This window comes from Amblyomma americanum, chromosome 10 (assembly GCF_052857255.1).
Source record: "Amblyomma americanum isolate KBUSLIRL-KWMA chromosome 10, ASM5285725v1, whole genome shotgun sequence".
Classification (NCBI taxonomy): domain Eukaryota; kingdom Metazoa; phylum Arthropoda; class Arachnida; order Ixodida; family Ixodidae; genus Amblyomma; species Amblyomma americanum.
In genome coordinates this window covers 90720251-90740058 of record NC_135506.1, presented here as the reverse complement: position 1 = coordinate 90740058, position 19808 = coordinate 90720251, and the positions used below count along the sequence as shown (strand labels likewise).

Sequence of the window (19808 nt, the reverse complement as noted above, 5' to 3'; positions counted from 1 at the left end):
CAGCAATGGCAGATTTAATTTCGTTCAAAGTGATCGGCCCCTCCACTACAGCACGCTGCTCATCGTCAAGTCGGGGCAAGTATTCGAATAAGAGACTGTAATCTGATGTCACATTTGTACCCACACAACCACCAAAGAGCTTCCGATAATAGTCAGAGATTAAAGCCTCAATAATACCAGCACCATCCCTGCATGTGCAACCTCCATACTGAATTTACAATATTTCTTTAGCTAGAGCAGTCTGCATGCCTTTCATCACTCAGGGCCCGACGAGATGGCTGCTCATCCAGAAACCTACGGGTCCTATAGATCTTATCAATAAGGCCCCTTTGTATCTTTCGGTTTCAAACTGCTGAACCTCTGCTTTTACGGCAGTGATATCTTCTACATAGGCACCTGGGCTAATCCTCTCTAACTCATGCAGCTCAACCAAAGTACGGCCGAGCTCTCGAAGGTTTTGTCTCCTCAAACACGCGATTCCTGCTGAGAATGAGGCCCGGTGTGTGTGTGTGTGTGTGTGTGTGTGTGTGTGTGTGTGTGTGTGTGTGTGTGTGTGTGTGTGTGTGTGTGTGTGTGTGTGTGTGTGTGTGTGTGTGTGTGTGTGTGTGTGTGTGTGTGTGTGTGTGTGTGTGTGTGTGTGTGTGTGTGTGTGTGTGTGTGTGCGTGTGTGCGTGTGTGCGTGTGTGTGTGTGTGTGTGTGTGTGTGTGTGTGTGTGTGTGTGTGTGTGTGTGTGTGTGTGTGTGTGTGTGTGTGTGTACACACACACTGGGCCACCGCGGCCTAGACAAGCCTGTGGACGACTATACTAGAATATTCTACTACACTTAAGTTGTGTTGTATTTCTTCAGACCACGAGCAAGAACACAGCCGTGCTCTTCATCCCAGGCTTCTTTGCTCGCTATTAATATCATGCGACACGCGCGCGATTAAGCGCACTCTCTGCTAAACGCAACCGAAAGTTCAAGAAAAGAAGAAAAGTTTCTTCTTTCAAGCTGCAAGTTTTCTCTTTTTCAGAATAAATAAGCAGCAAAAATTTAAAGTACTGCTCAATTATGGTGGACAATAAAGTCAGTCCGTGTTTCACAAATATTGCACTTGACATCAGGTCATACGGAGTCAAGGCAGAGTCGTTGTCAGCCGATAACAGCTGGCATGGAGCGGTGCTGAAAGCTGCTCGGAGCTCGCGCTACCGCTGTGTTTTGGTCACGTTTCAAGCTGTCTGACCGGAGAAGTAATAACGATCGATCGACGACGCGATGCGTAAAAAACCGCGAGGTTGGTTAAGAACAGCGTCCCGTCTTCCCTGAACTGTTTCCTCCTTGTGGCGCCTCTTTGAGCCATGGTCAAGCTGAGGCGTGTTACTGTCGCCGTGCTGGTTGTTTACGTTGCCCTGACGTGCTACACGGCGTATGTACTTGTGTCCAGGAACTATAGCTCCAACCCCAAAGACAGCGTGCGGAAAGGCTCATCCCGCCTGTCAGGTGAGCCTCGGGAGCTGGCGCCCTGCCAACTTGTAATGTACGGCGCAAGCAATAGTCGGAGTACGCGCGCAGTGGAAGGAACGTCGCCCGCACCGCGTGGCCACAAATGGCCCTTAAAGCCACTCCGGGTGACCGCTGTGAGCGCCCTTTTGCAGTTGCGTCACTCCGTTCCAATTCGTTCAAATTCTTCACTGTGCCTGTCGTGTAGGCTGCCATGGTTTGAAGGCCGCGCCTTGTGGCGTCCGCGAACTTCAGCACATTCAAAACAGCGGGCAAGCTAACGCTTGAGCTGCCTATAGTCATTGGCGAGCACGCCTCGAGCTGTATACGCGTAAACGGCCGCTCTTCAGAGGCAACGCACCGAGCAGAGTATGCCACGTGCAAATCAAGCGAGATCTGCCATGGCCACAAGCAGTCGAGACCCGGTTCTACGAATATTTCGATTTAACGAATGCCCTCGTACCACCGCATTGACCTGGAGGGATCGTAGTTTTCCTGGTTTAACAGTATTGTTGCGTCTCCGACTGACCTTGAAATTGGCGAACATCTTTAGACTGGTACTTTCCGGCTCGTAGTCTTTCTGAATGTATATATTGTGGAGGCTATTTGTCTCGCTGTCAGAAATTTTCGGTGTGTCATTGACGAATTTGAGATCTGTGTACACATCCATAGTTTGGGTGAATTGAAACACTACTTTCGTGGCATGCCTGTCAGGTCCATCAAACATTAAAATGACAGGTGCAAATTTCTGGCCACACAGGGGCTTACAACAAGGTGTCTTGCGCAGAAGCTAGTTGCACGACAATTAATGTTGACATTAGGCAGCCTGCCCAAGACTGCGTTCATAGAATATTCTGCAACTGCAAAGAGTACTCAAAGGTCCAGCTGCTTAGATTGAGGCTTGGCACTGGGTCAGATGGGCAGGCATATCATGACTCTTGACATGATGCTGCACATTCCTGTAAGTCAGCTCGCCATGTAAAACAAAATGCCTGCAAAGAAAAAAATTCATAAAGCTGTACATTGGAGGTTCAGCCGCATAATTTGAGTCAAGCATGTGCTCTGCTTTCTACAGAAAAAGGATTGTTCAGCAACATCATAAGTTGAAAAAGACAGGAAGAAGATACTGAAGTCTAAACGTAGTAAGCTTATGCCATGTTCTGGCCAGGAAGAAGTAATCTTTGCTTCCTGGGGACTGAGGTCAAACACCTTGCCACAACTCATCCACCTTTTGGCATTTTCAAAAAAAAAAAAAACGGTCGTCGCGCGTTTTTTCCATTGGCTGCAAACTTTGCACATGTGGCATGGACGTTCATGGCGAGCAGGCTGAAACTGCACACAGTGTCGCTTCCATGTTGTTGCATAGAGAAATCTGTTTGAGTCACTTTACAGTGTAGATATGACCTGAGGCTTGTCCCCCCCCAATGCTTACAGGAGCCAGAGACAGAGCGGAGTGGAATCCGTGGGGAGAGGAGCTAAGCTGGAGCAACACTTCACGTCAGGCCCACACAATTGAGATATGGGGCAAGGCAGCCATAGGTATGAGATCTTAGCCTCTATGATTCTGCAAGTACTTGCAACACAGGGAATGTAGTCTTTAAGCAGTTCCCTTTGAGAGCTGCTTGCTGGCTGGTCTGCAGTGAAGAATTGGCCAGGGATGGATGTAACGACGGTCGACCCTCGTTCCCTCTGTCAAGCGAGCAGTTTTCCATGGAAAAGCTGCTGTGGCAACCCGTTCTTTTTAACGAAAAATTCCAAGAACACGTTGTGCAAACAGGGCCGTCCTCTCCAAAAGTTACCATAAATCTACCTGTGGCCAGAGCAGGCTGAGTGTCAAACCACTCTGGCATTTGCCTGCTGATAATTTCGCAACTGAAATGAGAAATCGTGATGAACAGTGCAGAGCAACATGTTAAGCTGCAAGAGATACAAATTTAGCACTGCATTTGTTTCTTCAAGGCAGTATGAAGTGTTAGTTGCTTTATGTAAATACTGCTGACAAATGTGGTCTCCTAGATTGTCATTTCTTGGCTGGTGGTGAGTGAAGACATGCAGATCAGTTGAGTAGTACTCATTAGCGTCCACGTGAGTGGAGCTGTATGACTACAAGAGAAAGCTTTACAGCTTCCTCAGAGTCTTCACAGCTGAAGAAAAATATGTCCTCGTTAAGTGATCAAGCTGGAATTTGCTGCCTGCCTGGGGCAATGGCTCTACCATCTACTAGAGGCTAACCAGGACGGATTGCTGATAGCAGGATGAGGCCATATTGACCAGTCTGAAGCGGGAAACATTGTTAGTATAATGTATTGAGGGAGAACCCCCAAGGTGAAACAGACTTCTGTTAACCCTTTAATCACCAATTCCAAGCTGTACTCAACATGGGAGTTCTTACCAGTATCACCAATGATGAGTCACACTCGTCTGGCCCATTGTTACATTCCTCCCACTGCCAAAGACAAGTTACCATCCGAAACTGCATCGTTCGCAATTTTTCAACACAAGAGGGCAGTAGCTGTCCATAAAACGCAACTTGCACCTTTTAGCGCATGTTTTAACTGACAGCAATCATATTCGCCAAAAATCACGAAAAAAGATTGCCAATTTGGTGCGTTTTTCTGGAATTAATTTTCTGGTTAAAGGGTTAAGGGAGTAATTACTCATTAGCACGAGTGACTGCCTCAATTAGGCAAGTGGTCCCATGTTTGGCGCTCAACCAACACTAATTTATCATGGACTGCAAAGCTTCTGAATTTGTATATTTTTCATCTGTAGCTATGTGTTTGTGCTCAGGTGGATGCTAATGAATAATTACTTAATAATTGAAATCTGTTATAAATCTGTTATACACTGGGGGCTTCCCCTGAATACGCTAGGCTATGGCATGCAAATGAAATGTGAAAAGCAACTTTGACAGCATGCTTCTGTTTTGCACTGAGCACTCTCTTGAATCGCCTACTGTCCAGGCCTCTACTTGTGGGAGCACATCTTCAATGGTCGACTGGAGCAAAAAGGAGACGGTGGGTGGAGCTATGGCTTCAGGAAGATTGGCAACCTCAAATTTAAGTGAGTGTCAACGCCCTTCTTTCTCTTTGCAACAAAACTAAATCACTCAGTGTGTCACTGGGAAGAGTCCTTTCCCTTGCTATGAACTCAGAAGCAGGCCTCTTAAAGAATTATAGGACCCAAATTTTTGCTTGTGTGTTTTCTTTTTCTAAGTGATGCATTAATATCAAAATACATGGGTCACCCTGTGATATTCGCCTGTGACCGCTGAATAATTAATGATTCAGTTTCTTCTTGACACTGTTTCGGTTTCATCAGCTGAATGATGGCTTTGACATGTAGTTGTTCTTTAGGTCATGTGAGGCACAAGAAAAACAGCAATATAACTGCCAATACGTCATTTGTTGCAGCTCTTGAAGCAGGCTGGTTTAAGTGCTGTAATGAATTAAAGCTCTGTGTTAGTGCTTCTATTGCAGTTTTTTTCATGCCTCACTTGACATAAAGGCCAGCTACATTTCAGACATCGTTCTGTTGAAACTGAAACAGCATGAGAGAAAAAATTAAGTTATAGATCATTTAGGCGAATACCACATGCTGGTTCATTTATTCTAGTGTCTAAAACATAATTTGAAAGAAGAAAACACAACTAAATTTAAGTATCTATAGTCCCTTAAAATCCAGTACACACAGAAGAACATGAGAGCAAGAGAAGCAATGACAAGGAACTGTTTTGTATGTAACAAAATTCGTCTACCATGTGGAACAAAGAGATGCTTTGCCGAAAGGTTGCCAGCATGTCTATTGGTGTTTTTATAGTATGCACTTCTGCTTTCTCTCTTTGTTAGACATTAGGATGGTAATAGCTGCCGCGGTGGCTCAGTGGTTATGGCACTCAGCTGCTGACCCGATAGACGCAGGTTCAATCCCAGCTGCGACTGTTGAATTTCAATGGAGGCGAAATTCTAGAGGCCCGTGTACTGTGCGGTGTCAGTGCACATTAAAGAACCCACGTGGTCAAAATTTCCGGAGCCCTTCACTACGGCATCCCTCATAGCCTGGGTCACTTTGGTACGTTAAACGAAATAAACCAACTATTAGGATGGTGAATTGTGTGCTAAACGATTGAGGGAGTAATTACTCATTAGCATCAGTTCAAGCATAGCCATATATCTACAAAACCACATTTCCTTAAAGCCGTAAGAATAACATTGCATACTATAAACTAGTTGGCATTTGTTTTTTTCTTCAGAGTCCAGAGCTGTTCTGGTCATGTGCTGTTTATTGGTGAATGCTTAACTTGCTGTCGAAATGCTTTGGCTGCCATATGTCCAAGCACTCAACGGCACTAGTTTCCAGGTGTTTCATTCCATACCTTAGATAAGATCAAAATTTGCATTATATTTTCAGATACAAATTTATGGCATCCTGGTGCTGCAAGCGCACACACTTGTCTGACATACACGTTCTGGGTCGTGCAAGTGGCCATGACTCAGAGGCAGTATAAAACAATGGAAAGCAAGTTGCAAGGCAATACATACAACATTGTTGTCTACTGGTGTTCAGAATAAAATGCTGGTGCCAAAATCTGGTTAAAAATACCATGAAATTTTGAAACCTGGCGCTACTTAGTACTCTTACAGATGCACTGAAAAAACTTGAGGCCTTCTTAACCACATTCTTAAAGAAGAAAATGTGATGACACTTTGGAAGGCGGCCGACTCTCAAATATTCAGAACCTCCAAAATTTTGGAAGTAGGCGCCCACTCTGGAAAATGGGCCAAGGTGAGTTATTGGGCTTAATGGGTGGACTAATGTGGATTTTTGGGTGGATTAAGGTGAAAGATTGGGTCTGGTTAGTATAATTCCTATATGCTGATCTAGTGGACAGTTCAGGAACGTTCTAGTCTTCAGATTTTCAAATTTGGCCGTGCTGATGATGTCGCAGCTCTCTTGACCAATCAGGGAAGAACGGAATCAGGGAGAACACCATGCCACAGTAATGTACATCATAAAACTACAGCCCCATCATGTTTTAGCAGCATTCATTGACTCAACCTGCGTTGCACTAAGTGGAAGACAAGTGAAATATTATTGATACAAAAAAATGAATGGCACTCATAACTGCACTTTCTGTTAAGTTCTCACCGAAAGAAGCAAGAAAAGAGCAATTTTAGTGTTTTAAATCTGCTGCTGTATGAGGTGGGAGTTGGGACTTAATGAGTGCTTCATTACGTTATTCTATGCTCTGCAATTTGGTAAGGCAGTTAATCCAGCCCAAACTTGCATGGCAGGTTCAGAACTGGGCCGTGGATCGTTCCAACAACGGTGCCCCAGGATGTGACTCACGTGGTGCTGGTGTTGAATGGACGTGAGCCAGCCAAGGTAGCGACTGCGCAGATCTGGCTGGATTCCCTGCCCAACTTCCGCAAGCTCAAGGGGGCTGCCGTCGTGTTGCTGGGCGATGAGGCATGCTCCGGTAACACTTGGCTCCTGCCGTACCTAAAGTCGCGCGGTGGCCGGGTGTCGGCAGCATTCATCGTCTACGACACACCACTGGTGGACGACAAGGAAATTTTTCAGTGGCCGCTTGGAGTAGCTACGTAAGTTCCTTTTGGCTGCTGGTATTGACATAAGAGTTAGACAGCCAGACTGTGATAAGAAACTAGCATCACACTGAAGACAGTGTACTATAAAAGATACGTTTTCATGGTTTATTTTTTGCAAACAAAATGTGGTTAGGAAAGGCTGCACTATCCACCGTGTAACTGGCTCAGCATCTCGCCGGATTTCTTTGCTGGCCGAGGAAACTGGTTGCCAAGTCGCTCGCTGAAGTAAAGCGTTTTCGCTAAACATACTAGACATGCTACTGCACACGATGACATCACTTGGCAAGCAAGCTCTCCGAGGCTGCGTTTGCATAATCTTCATACTGTGTAGCTGGCACTGTTATACATGTGTCACGTATACACTTTCAGCTGGAATTCCAGCTGAAAATGAAAGCCTTTAAAACTGACACCGCGTGTTTACACATGCTGTGCACATCTGAGTACACAGGTGTCAGGCTGGCTACAGTGATATTGTGCTAGCTGCAGTGCTTTCACAGATGAGCCATTTTTCATTTTTACACAATAAATTACGGTTACGGGATATGCCACTTGGCAGTTATTCTTAAGACCACTGGTTTCCGGCGGAGAAACGTGGGTTTCAGCATTTTTCGCAGAATTGTGTGTTAGGAGCCGCATTCTCTTTTTTGATATTGTTGTGTGGCGGCAAGCAGACATGATTGCAGATGGCTATGAGATGATTTCAGTTGCTGCTGGCCTAGTGCAAATGCTCTGCCCTCACCACTGCCCGCTTTGTCGTCTTTCTAGTCCGCAACAATATTGTGTTTGTAGACATCAGTAGGAATAACAGAATGACAAGAATGCAATTAGTTTTATCGTATGAATTGTATTGAAACATAGAATGTCGTAACAAACGAAGTTCTGCTGATGCCTTGACATGCTTGCTCCCCCATCCACTCAAGCAGCCTGACGTGTCAAGCACTGCAGTTCTGGCAGCACCACGCCCACACGCTTCTATGGGATGAGTCGCAATAATGGTGTCGGAAGCAGGTTTTTCGTATTTGCCCGAATAAATTAGATGTTTTTTCTTGAACCGTCACCTTCAGCAAACACCTTGCGTTATATTTTGAGCCAAACCACAAATACGACGCATATTTTTTCTTACCCCCACAGATACCCACAGCAAGCTGACCCACTAGGCTCGTCAGCTGTGAGGAAAAGCCAATTTCTCAATGACATGGTCGTGGAAGCGAAATGTCATGCGCGTTAACGCGCAACAGGCTTCCCGCAGAATATTGCCATTTCATTGGTCTCACTTTGCACAATTTAAAATTTTGCACGCAGAAAACTTAGCACATCAGTTGTACTGTTTGAAATGTTATTTTGCATTTGCAGCAGGTAGTTGTTAACACGGGCTGCGGGGTCTAAAGCCTAAAGCTACTCTTGCTGTCGCTCAAGCTTTGAAGCACGATGACCACTTCACATGCAGACTTTGCTATCAGAGGTTCAGCATACATGATGTGTAGGGAAGCTTGTCTGCGGGCTTCATACCGAGGTATGTGGAAGAAAGCTAAACACTCAATGAGTATTTCCAGTTTCAGATATATTTGTAAACTGCAATGTTTAAAGGGCACGAGGCTTGACTACCTCCCATTGTAAGGAGTTCTGTCTGGGAGGAACTGGTTTCCTAGTTGTGCAATTGCGTTTGGCAAGGAGGCTGGCTTAGGTCATTCACATTTTGTTAGTTTTCATTGGGCCGTGATTTGACATTGCTCTGAGTTGAAGGCAGTGTGTGACCACGAAGACAGAGAGAGAGAGTGCGTGCATGCGTGCGTCACGTGCACATCTCTTTATTACACAGTGAGTGTGCATTGTTGTCCATCCTCTTCGTGCAGGTACCGTGGTTTCCCCAAGGCTCCCAGCTCACTGCTGTCATCAGATAGCCAGCGTCCCTACCCGTGCAACTTTGTGGGCACTGTGTATCCGGGATCGTCACGGGAGGAGCTCCTGCGCGTCCTTGGTGACCGTGGCGCCCCCTGCTACTTGAACACCCGCAATGAGTGAGTGAGCTCACTGATCTCAGTCTTTCTTGTGCCCAAAAGAATTAGTGAGATCTATGAGGACGCCTACAAAGCATTCAAAAGCAGTGGCATTTGCAGGATTTGCAACCACATAATTCAAGTTCTATGTGCACTCACTCTACACACAGCACTTTAAACTTGACGCTTTCAGAAACATCTTATGCTTTGCGTTCTTAGTGCGACTTATAGTGCTGAAAGCATTTACATTGGAGGCACTACACTCTTGTTTTTCTCTTGGCATTCATTGCAGAGGAAGCTGCAGAAGTAGCATGCACTCAAAATCGTTTCACTCCTATTCTTGGCGCCTTGATAAGGGGTGGGACATAAACATGGCAAGGTGTGAAATGAAGCGGTACACGTCGCAATACTCTCACGTTGCCGCAACTACCGATGGTTGCTTTCTCAGCGTAGTCACACTTTCAGTTACTGCTTTCTCTGACACAACTGGCTCTTCTTCTCTTTGCTTTGCACTCAAAGCAAGCTATCCTTTAGTTAACAAAACACGTTGTAGGGCTAGTTGGTGAAGCTCGGAGACAGATTGGTTTGCTGGTATTACCGCCCTAGAGCTAGGAAATATTTTTTACCTCTTGATTCAGCACAGTCAGAAACGGTCAAGAGAGCTATTGCGACCCTTTCCCTGGAATCCGCCTTCCTCAAGTCGTGCCCTCACATGGTGCAAGCGAGCTTTCAGAGCGAGGTAGTTAGACTGCGCAAAGGAGGGTTCCCTGACCACTTATTGACAGCGGTGACTGAGACACTCTTCCAGAAAGTTAAAGGGAGACCAAAGAAAGCAAGGAGACTACAACATAGCAGCGCCAAGCCAGTGGTTATCCCCTACATTCATAGGGCGTCCCACAACCTGAAAAGGGTTGGCAACAAGTATGGCATGCCGCTGGTCTCCTCTGTGCCAAGTAAATTGGTCAAGATGTGTCCCAAAGTCAGCACTTGCAGCACAGACAGTTCCAGCTGCGGGACGAAGCACGCAAAGCCGTACATGCGGTGTGCCATGGGTGTGGTATACGAAATCCCCCTTAAATGTGGCAAAGCATATGTCGGGCAGACTGGCTGCTGTGTGAACGAATGTGCCAGGGAACATGAACATTCACCTGGTAACGCTTTCGACTCGTTTGAAAATCTACTCGCCCACTGCCGCTCCTGCAAAGATGAGAACAATGAAAACTGTGAGCCACGACTTGAGCGTATCAAAATTCTAAGCAGAAGTAAGAACAGATTAGCACGCAAATTGTCCAAAGCGTTTTTTATCAAGCAAAGGGGCAACATGTGCGTCAGCACCACATGTCTCCCTGCGAGACAGCGAATGCAGGTTATTAAATAGATGATAGCATGCAATCTGCTTTCCCTAATCTACCAGAAATATCCCACCCGCATGCGCTCTGGTCCTTCATTGTGTTAAATGCAGAATGTGTCAGCGTCATTAAAGTTAGTTGGAGTCAGCGCCCATCTTGTGTACTTCTTTCTTTCTGTGTCCTCGTTTTTGTAGCGCTGAAAAAACTTCGTCAGAAAACTATCCTTTAGATATGCTTGCTTCGGCAGCATTGTGTGGTAAACATAAAATTATGTATGCTTCGACAGAGAGCTGCAACAGCAAATGAAAACACAAGCAAATTGCTGCCAAGCACACTTATACCCCTGTCATAGGGCATTTCGAAGGCCCTCGAACCAATAGTCTATCGACTCAAATGCGATTGAGCCCTGCTACACGGGCAGTTTCAATGGCCATCGAGTAATAGTCCATCGAGTCGCCGGAGCAGCGCGGAACTTCATCAAGATTTCGAGGGCCTTCGAGCGCTGCCCAAGGTTGCTAGCATTGCTTCAAGCGGCGCCAAGCGCACTTTCGTACATGATGCATTCAAGATACAAAACCATGAACAAACATTATTTGCCTAAACTTTAATGCAAGCAGTCTGTACAATAATTTTAAAATTGTGGTTGGTTCGAATCTCACCGCCAGCTACCCACCGGTTAAAAATGGGTACAAGCCACCACCCGGCCCGGCGCCCGGTTTTTCGATGTGTGTGCTTGGAGGAGACTCCGCAGACCCCGCTGTGCCCCTTCAGGGGCAAACCCAGCATCGAACATTCAGCCTGCAAAGGTGTACACTCAACCTGCAATCAAAGTTCGTACGCTCTAACCAGCGTCAACACTGCTCTGAGTGATCGCTTCGATAAACTGACGAACCGATTCAGAGCATCACGGCGGTCCTCGGCAAGTTCGGTTTTTCCGGCTGTTCAACCTTGTGAGAAAAAAAGGGCCACAGATGGGCTTCTACCGCACGAGGCGGATTTAACGTTGTTGACGGTGGAACTTATCGCTGATCCATCAGAGCAACTGTCGTGAAGACCCTTTTCACAAGCATATCACCCAGAAGAGCCGAGCACCAGGCCGAGGAAATCTTGTACCCATTAAAAACCGGTGGGTACCCGGTGGCACTGAGGATCAAACCCAGCACCTCCGGATTGTGAGGCGGATGCTCTACCACAAGGCCACGCTTCGGTTTTGAAATTGTATCAGACTGGTTTTAAGCGCACTAAGCGCATTAATTTTGCGTTGCGGTCTTTGCGTTGCTTGCGTACTTAGCATTGACAATATGGCGGCGCTTTGCCCGCCCGCTTCACAGCGATAACAGCTTCGTCGCTAATCCCTCAAAGCAGTATAGTGTTCTAAGCTGTTGCATTCGCCTTAGATTTGCCCAGCCTTACCCTCGCATAAAATTTCGAGAGACAAATAGCTTTTGTTTTTCAGATATCAAGGTGATTTTCCAGGTGTTAAGCCTGACGATGCAGCGCTCTGACGCAGTTGGACTGGCTTGGTTTTGGCTTGTCTTGTATTAGAGTGGCTACAGCAGTGTCTGCATCTGTCCGTCGCGTACGTGCAATTCAAAGGGTTATAAACGGCATGCGCGTATGCGTCTATTTCAGCTTTAGTATACATTTATCAAATATTTTTGTTATTTTTGCAAAATCCAAAGTACCGATTGTGGCACCACACAAGCTTGGCGTAAGACACGAGAACCATTTCAATGGCCATTGAGATTTGCCGTGTAGCAGCGACACAGATCCTTCGAGTTCGATGGTGATTGAGAATTTCGAAGGCCCTCGACTCGATGGCCATTGAAACTGGCCGTATGACAGGGGTATTAGGCAATAAAACTTGTGTGCTGTCATGCTCAGCCTCCATGCTTGCCACATATCTTTTCTGAACAATGGTGCCCCTCACTACCTGAGCACCCACAACAAACACCCACAGCAAGGCGCTTTTCTCACAGCATGTAGCTTTTAGTGCAATGTCTCAAAAAGCAAGAATACGCTACAGAATGGTGATGTCTTGACAGTGATTGCAAAGGACCACAAAGTTGCAGCAGTGGGAGTGCCACAGTAATGACGCATTGCAGCAATGATGTGACATTAATGTAATAAGCTTCTGACATATTTGGAAGGTTTTTGTTTTTATTTGCTATAGTAATCATGCTTTCCAGTGGGCGGTCATGTGCTGCCCGGCATTTCTCATGAGGCGAATCCGAATCAGTTTGATCCAACCTACATTACAGCCTATGCAGCACTACGAAGGGCACACCTGAGTTCAGGAATTGTGCTGTTGTATATAATTACCACATTGTGATTTCTCACAGATTTTTGTTACAAGTGCGGGCTAACGCATTGTTCAACTTATCATCCTCGCCAGTCTTTTGCATTCAAGACCAACGATGAGCCCGTGAACAACAAAGCGTGGCTGCACAGTTCCATAGTACAGCTTGGTTTTGCATTTCAGAATGTCACCCACCAAGGACAGCCATTGTGGCCTCTCTCATAGAGCACTGAAAAACAGATTCGAACAGGCCACAACAGTTGCAGCCATGGTAGTGTGGAGCGTAAACAGCAGCCCAAGACCATAGACATCTAATTTTAATTGCCTGTTTTCTCCTTTCAAATTATGCATTATACATTAGAAAGCATGGTTTGCCATGTGGTTGTTAACCAAGCACCGCTAAATTATTTATAATTGAATTTTTTCTTTATGCTCTTTCGGTTTTGTCAGCCGAAGAATGGCCGTGACGTGTTGGGAATGTTAAGGTCACATGAGGCGTGAAAAAAGTGGCAACATAACTGCTGTTATGTCATTTGTTGTCATTCCTGCTCTTGAAGCAGGCTGGTCTAAGCGTAATAGTGAAAGAAAACTACATATCAGCAATTATATTTGTTTGTTTGTTTTTTTCAACCGAAGAATGGCCGTGGCGTGTTGGGAATGTTCAGGTCACACGAGGTGTGAAAAAAGTGGCAGTATACACTGCTGATATGTCATTTGTTGTCATTCATACTCTTGAACCAGGCTGGTCTAAGCGTTATAGTGAAAAACTGCATGTCAGCAATTATATTTGTTTTTTCTTGCATCACATAATTTCAACACTCCCAGCGCATTGCAACCATCATTTGGTTGATGAAAACGAAACCGCTACAGCTTCAAGATGAAATTCAATTATAAAATATTTCACAGCTGTAGGCAAATACGAATGGTGAACCACATATTGTAAAGTCTATTGCATCATTTGAAAGAGGAAAACATGAAACTAAAGTTAGGTGCCTCTGGTCCTTTAAGAGCTGAACACCAGAACTCCTGCCAAACTAATGTGCTTTGTGCAAAACTGCCTCATTGTGGAGTTCTCCATTACAAGATGTTGCTATGTGAGCAGATCCTTTGAGGAAAAGAGCTGTGATTGCTGAACCTTGCACCTTGTTTTTTTTTGCCAGATGGCGGCCCCTGGAAACAAAGTCATCCCTAGAATCATACCTGCTGGCCCTGAAACTAAGCGATGTCACTCTGAACCCAGCGGGAAAGAACCCCGAGTGTTACCGCATCTACGAGGCCCTCGAGTTCGGCTCGCTGCCCGTGGTCGAGGACCGGACGCTGTCGCCAGGCTGTGCTCCCGCAGACGACGCCAACGGAACCTTCCGTCTGCTCAAGAAGCACAAGGCCCCGCTCGTGTACGTCAAGAACTGGACACAGGAGCTCATGCCCATCCTGGAGAAGGAGGTGGACATGAAGCCCAAGGGCAGGGTGGACAGGAGACAGGCACTGGTGTCCTGGTACACATCCTTCAAGCGTGCCATGAGGGACAGGTTCGTGCGTGTGCTCACAGACAAGTTCTTCAGCGATGAGGTCAACGAGACATGACAAATGTCCATGATGCGCAGCATCTACAATGCACTCAAGACCATGGTCTGGTCCTGGTGATTGCAAACGTGGCAGCACATCGAAGTGCGACACCAAGCGGCAACACTTCCTGCCGTGGATTGACACGTGCCATTTACCCCCAATTTCGGGGCCAAGTTGACAGTAGTTGTGGCGAAAGGTGTACATAAGAAACTAGGAGACAACATGGTGTGAGGTCTGTCCTAGTCTACGGGGTTAGTGGTCACACAAGTTGTGCCATGATGGACAAGTTTTTGCACGTCGATGATCGTATCGCAATGGAACGTGCTAAGTGCCAGTGAAGCATTGCTTTCGCCAGATCCAGAAGTGCTCACCAAGATGTGGAGCTGCTACATTCTCCTGCATATACATTTGCTTGTGCATCGAGATTCAAGCTGAGGCGGTCCACATGATATTGCAAGCAGTTGCAAATGCCAAGGACAGCAGAGGGAAAAGGCTCGCTGTGCAAATGAAAACTTTAGGCGGGTGTTGACCAGATTCTTCCCAAGCACTGTGAACTGTGCGTGGCATCCTTGAGGTGCGCTGTAGGTAGTCTTGTCTTCTGCCACTGCGAAGTGAAATCAGTGTCTGCAGAAGCAGTACTCCAGCAGGTTATGAAGAAAGAAGCTCACGAGAGCAGACATCTTTGCAGGCTGGCTGGAGCTATCATCATCAGCAGCCCGAATATGCCCACAGCAGGACAACTGCCCCTCCCATAGACAGGCACATTGTATAATGGAGCTATTACAATGGGAGAAACAGGACATATTATTCGAAAATGTGACTTGGACAGCACGTTTACAGCTGTGTTGCTGCAAGGTTTCCTGTTGAAAGAGTTGACTAGGTGTGCCATTTGTGAGTGATGCTCTGCGAGACTTAGAGGTTCACTTCAACCCTGGTTCTAAACAACAAATTGCTGTAAGGTAGACTGTAAGCTAAAACATTGACTGCACCCAGCACCCCAAGAGTGCAGCCACTCCCGGACTTGCCTACCTGGGCAACGGACAAATATGGGAGTTTTCAGTCAGGATGTGACTGTGTACGACTGTTGCTGTAAAAGGTGAAGATCAGTTGCCCGGAAGGTATGAGATGATAACATATCATTATTCACCACTGATAAGCAGACTGTGTTTGCGCATGCTGAAATAGCAGTGTGCTGATGCCATGTTTGCATGTTTGTCCTGTACAGTCGCAGCCTGAACAATACAGACCACACTTTGGTAATAGCCGTCGCGGTGGCTCAGTGGTTATGGTGCTCGGCTGCTGACCCGAAAGACATGGGTTCGATCCCTGCCGCGGCGGTCAAATTTCGATGGAGGCGAAATTCTAGAAGCCTGTATACTGTGCGATGTCAGTGCACGTTAAAGAACCCCCAGGCGGTCGAAATATCCGGAGACCTTGACTACGGCGTCCCTCACAGCCCGAGTCGCTTTGGGACGTTAAACCCCCATAAGCCCATCAACCCAACACTTTGGTGATAAATCTCCTCTTGTGCATTGGCTAGTGAAAACTGAAGTATGCTTGATACTTAGTATGCAAGTGAGTGCTGCTGGTGTGTTTGTGCTTAAGTATGACACAGCTTGCCATTTCCTTTATGCAAGCCAAGGCAAGGGAATGCTGAAGTGTGGTCCATATTATTCTGGCTGCTGCGAATTTACATGCGACAAGGAAATGGTGCTAGTCAACCGAGGTGCAGAGCCTGTCCTCAACAAAGGGGCATCCCTCACACTCACCACAGGAAGGTAGGAAAGGAATTGGGCAACGTGCAATGCCAAACTTGGCCATATTGCCTCTTCAGTGCTGGATTTACTCTAGTGGCCGCAGACACCGAGGTTTGTCATGCAGGCAGGATTTCAATGGTGCTATGCAGAGGTGAGCATATGGCTTGAACAAAGCCTTCAGTCGTTCCCTGTGAAAATTTCAACCCTGTATATCTTGTGTGACATCTGTGAGAATTCTTTTGAAGACACCCCCCCCCCCCCCCCTTTCTTCTGGTAGGTTTCACTGTGCATTCTAGGGATGGTGAGACAATACTCAGCCACACTCTCTTTATCGGTCTCTACCAGGTGTTTAGGGTGCCATTCATCTGCATTTTTTTTTCTGCAGCCTAAAGTTTCAGTTGCCCCCTTCTTGTGCGTAATGCTGCCCTTGCCAAACAATCAAGTGCTTCTCTTCTCCACTGTCAAACATGGATTACATTCCAGGTCTTAAAGGCACTCACTGGCTCCGGAATCATCGAACCTGAGTGACTGGTTGCAGCACTACTGATGCCAAGTACATGGAGACACAGTTGATCTGCGCAGATACAGATGTACTGCCTGTAGCCTCATGTCGATGGCCAAGTGGTCTAAGGTGTCAGGGCACAGGTTCAAATCCCACTCAAAGCCTACGAATTTTTTTTCTGGTACGTGAAACGAATTCATTCCTTTCACATTCCTTGAAAGCATGTTGCCGCGATTAACGGCATGGTAGCGAGTTGCTGCTTGTTGGTAATATCATTATTACACGTGTACACTTTATCCTCTTCACCTGGTCACCATTTCTTCCCCTCGCAGTTTGAGCTGCATGAGCACCAATGAATGGCAGCAAGTGGCCAATGCACATTCCAGAGTGTGGGCCAGTTTTCTTGTTCTGTGCTGACTCCCACCGCATCTGCTACAAGGTGCTTCAGTTATGACTGGCACGTGTGCCCTCGGTGTGGGTAGGCCATAGAGCTGTCATTATAAAAGAAAAGCCTCTTGGAAACAGTTTTGCATGTACTGTCACTGCAAGCTCTCTCTCCAGTAGCAAACACATTTGCAGATTCATATCTTGTGTGGTATTCAAGTGATAGCAAGTAGTCATTCTAGTAGTGTCTCGCGCCACTAGCAACCATTGGTGTCAAAGCCGGGGATGTGACACGGCCTCCTGCAGAAGAGAACCGACTTTCATAGAGCTGGCGCTGTCTTTAAAATAGATTTTACTTTGCTTCTTTTTTTTGCAAACACGGAACTTAGTTGACACTGTAAAGCCTGTCTGTGGTGTGCTACAGTTGTCACTTGAAGCTGCGACCAGCCACAGTGGTTACGGCACTTGGCTACTGAGCCGGAGGTGCCAGGTTCAATCCCAGCTGTGGCAGTCGCGTTTCAGTGGAGGCAAAATGAAAAGGGCACCCATGTGCTGTGATACCAGTGCACGTTAAAAGAACCCCACGTGGTCCAAATAAATAGAGAGCCTTCCACTACGGCATTCCTCGTAGCTTGTGTTGTTGCTTTGGCACATTAAACCCCACAGTTTACAATTTATACTTGAAGCTGCCACTTGAAAGTGTGAAAGTGCCAATTGAATTTTGTACCATGGCTATGATGCAAATGTTTTCAAGTTTGCTGCTCAATGACACCTTTGTTTCATAACCAATATTTATTTTACCACAGTGCTCTGTACACAGAAAACTCAAGCTTGTTTCAGTGCTTCAATGAGTTCCGCAGAGGTGGGCACCAAACTGTCAAAAGGCAAACTGACACCAGTGTTACACAGCCCGTTCCAGCTCGGGGTGCAGTCTCCTTTATTAATCAATGTCTCTTTCAATAAAAGCACATAATGCATAGAGTTCACAGTGACTAGACAGAAGAAACTGCAACCCTTCTTGCTTTTGTTCCACTTTATATGGTTGCTTGGGTACAGAACCAAATCAAACCTCGTTCATCCGACAACTCAGATTTTACTGCAAAAGAACATGAGCTTGGCACAATGTGTACCACGTGTTGTAAAATATACATGAGATCATGGCTGCTCTCCTTGCGTTTTAGCAATGACACAGCTGTCTGCCATATGACGAACGCATATCTGTGTTCCATTAAAGACCAGGTACTAAAGAAAAAAAAAAGCTCCATTCCTCTCTCTCTCTGTCCACTTGGCACATTTCCTCGACCTCCTCTTGCTGACTGTCACGTATTAAGCCGGAACATATGCTCAAGTACAGAGATCGATAAACAAGTCAGTAGCAGCCGCATCACCAAAACTGAGACACTCTTCATTCTTGATCTAGACACCATTGGCATTCGTTATGGCAAACTTCTCAGTGAAGTAAAAGCACCGTACGACTGTTTAAGCAGGCCTGGGGCTACATCTACGAAACTGTTCGTGTGACGTCATGCGGCGAGTGACCAATCACGTGCGACAAACCATGAAGAAACGAGCCAGTTCCAAAGCAAACCGTTTTGTGAATCTACGCCCTGTTCGTAGAGAAGCTCCAGTTTTTCAGGACCAAAAGAACAGTTGCAAATAGACACACAAGTATTGTCCTTGAAATACAAATGCAGACATTAAACTGCGTACTTTTTTCAGCAGAACATGCAACACACACCATGGTTCTCCTTGGCAGCCTCGTAAACTTGGTTTATGATTTCAATCTGTTCTACATCTCCTAGCAGGACACTTTCATGAAACGGCGCCCTGAACCGTTATCTTTTTACCTGAAGCTGCTTCCAGTGCATGCTATACGTATGACTGAGCTGTTTAGGTTAAGCCCACCACTGCGCTGCAGATTCAAGTGAGCCTCTCCAGCTGCCTACCTAACTTCACAAAATGACACATCCCCAAATAAAACAAATTTCAAGCATTCACAGACAGTTTACACGCAATATGTGCTTTCATGTTGCTCTACCGGTGCGTTACGGTGTGGAACCAGGTAACAGCCACCTAGCTGCTACAGATGCGAATCCTTTTGGACCACCAGCTAGCTCGACAAGTGGAAAGGAGGAGGCACGTGTTTAATACAGGCATCATTAGACAAACATGTGGCAGGTACCAGCAGTCATGAAGGAGTGACCACAACAGCGCTGCCAAAACTAGCACTTTGACATGCTAAAATCAGTGTTCATTTTCTTGACCGGAACTTGCCATTAAACAAAGCTGCACAGAATAAGAAATTTCACTTTGTGCCAGGAGAACACAGTGCCACAAATGCTCTCGGTAAAATAACTAAAAGACGGTCATTTGCTTGAATCATCATAAGCAAATAACTCTGAATTCCATTGGGAGGTACTCAAAAAGAAAATTGTTTCCTCAGTTGCTGTGGCACTGCATGTCGAAGAAACGCTTGAAAAATCGGCATTTTTCTCTCTTCCTGCTCTGTGACTGGATGCTCACTGCAAATATTCCTTCACGACTGTTGTTGTGACTCTTTTAACCCCGTTTGTTCTGTTGCACCCACAGAACTCCACTATACGCAATGACAATCTGAGTTTATTTATTTATTTATTTATAAATAAATTCTTCATTTTGATGAATTGTAGATTTTTGGCATGAGATCTTACAGTTTAGACATGTCACTGCCAAATGCTTTGTAAAAAAGGAAAATAAAAAATGGTGTTGGAAAAAAAAATTAAACTGCCATTACGTGCAGCATGCATTCAGAAATGCAGTGAATGCTGAACCAGTCATCTGTCACACTTTGTCAAGTCTGTCTAGTCTGTAGGAGACAAAAACT

The 19808-nt window shown here is 46.0% G+C and overlaps 1 protein-coding gene and 1 long non-coding RNA gene across 3 annotated transcripts; one reads left to right on the top strand and one right to left on the bottom strand.

Moving 5' to 3' along the window:
- The first annotated feature begins 1130 nt into the window (after window positions 1-1130).
- On the top strand, window positions 1131-17566 carry LOC144107401 (ribitol-5-phosphate xylosyltransferase 1-like). Of its 2 annotated transcripts, XM_077640392.1 has the most exons (6): window positions 1131-1482; window positions 2917-3021; window positions 4446-4545; window positions 6777-7085; window positions 8945-9109; window positions 13897-17566. In XM_077640392.1, exons 1-6 carry the CDS (start codon window positions 1341-1343, stop codon window positions 14318-14320), a joined length of 1245 nt encoding a protein of 414 aa, XP_077496518.1. In that variant the 5' UTR covers window positions 1131-1340; the 3' UTR covers window positions 14321-17566. The 2 variants fall into 2 exon arrangements, with proteins under 2 accessions (XP_077496518.1, XP_077496519.1); XM_077640393.1 differs by lacking the exon at window positions 2917-3021 and having other exon boundaries at window positions 1140-1482.
- Window positions 17567-17718: 152 nt separating this feature from the next.
- On the bottom strand, window positions 17719-19559 carry LOC144107402 (uncharacterized). Its single transcript, XR_013309273.1, has 2 exons — window positions 18793-19559; window positions 17719-18734 (listed from the first exon to the last, which is right to left on the bottom strand). It is a non-coding gene; the product is annotated as an uncharacterized LOC144107402 (long non-coding RNA).
- Between the last annotated feature and the right edge of the window lie 249 nt (window positions 19560-19808).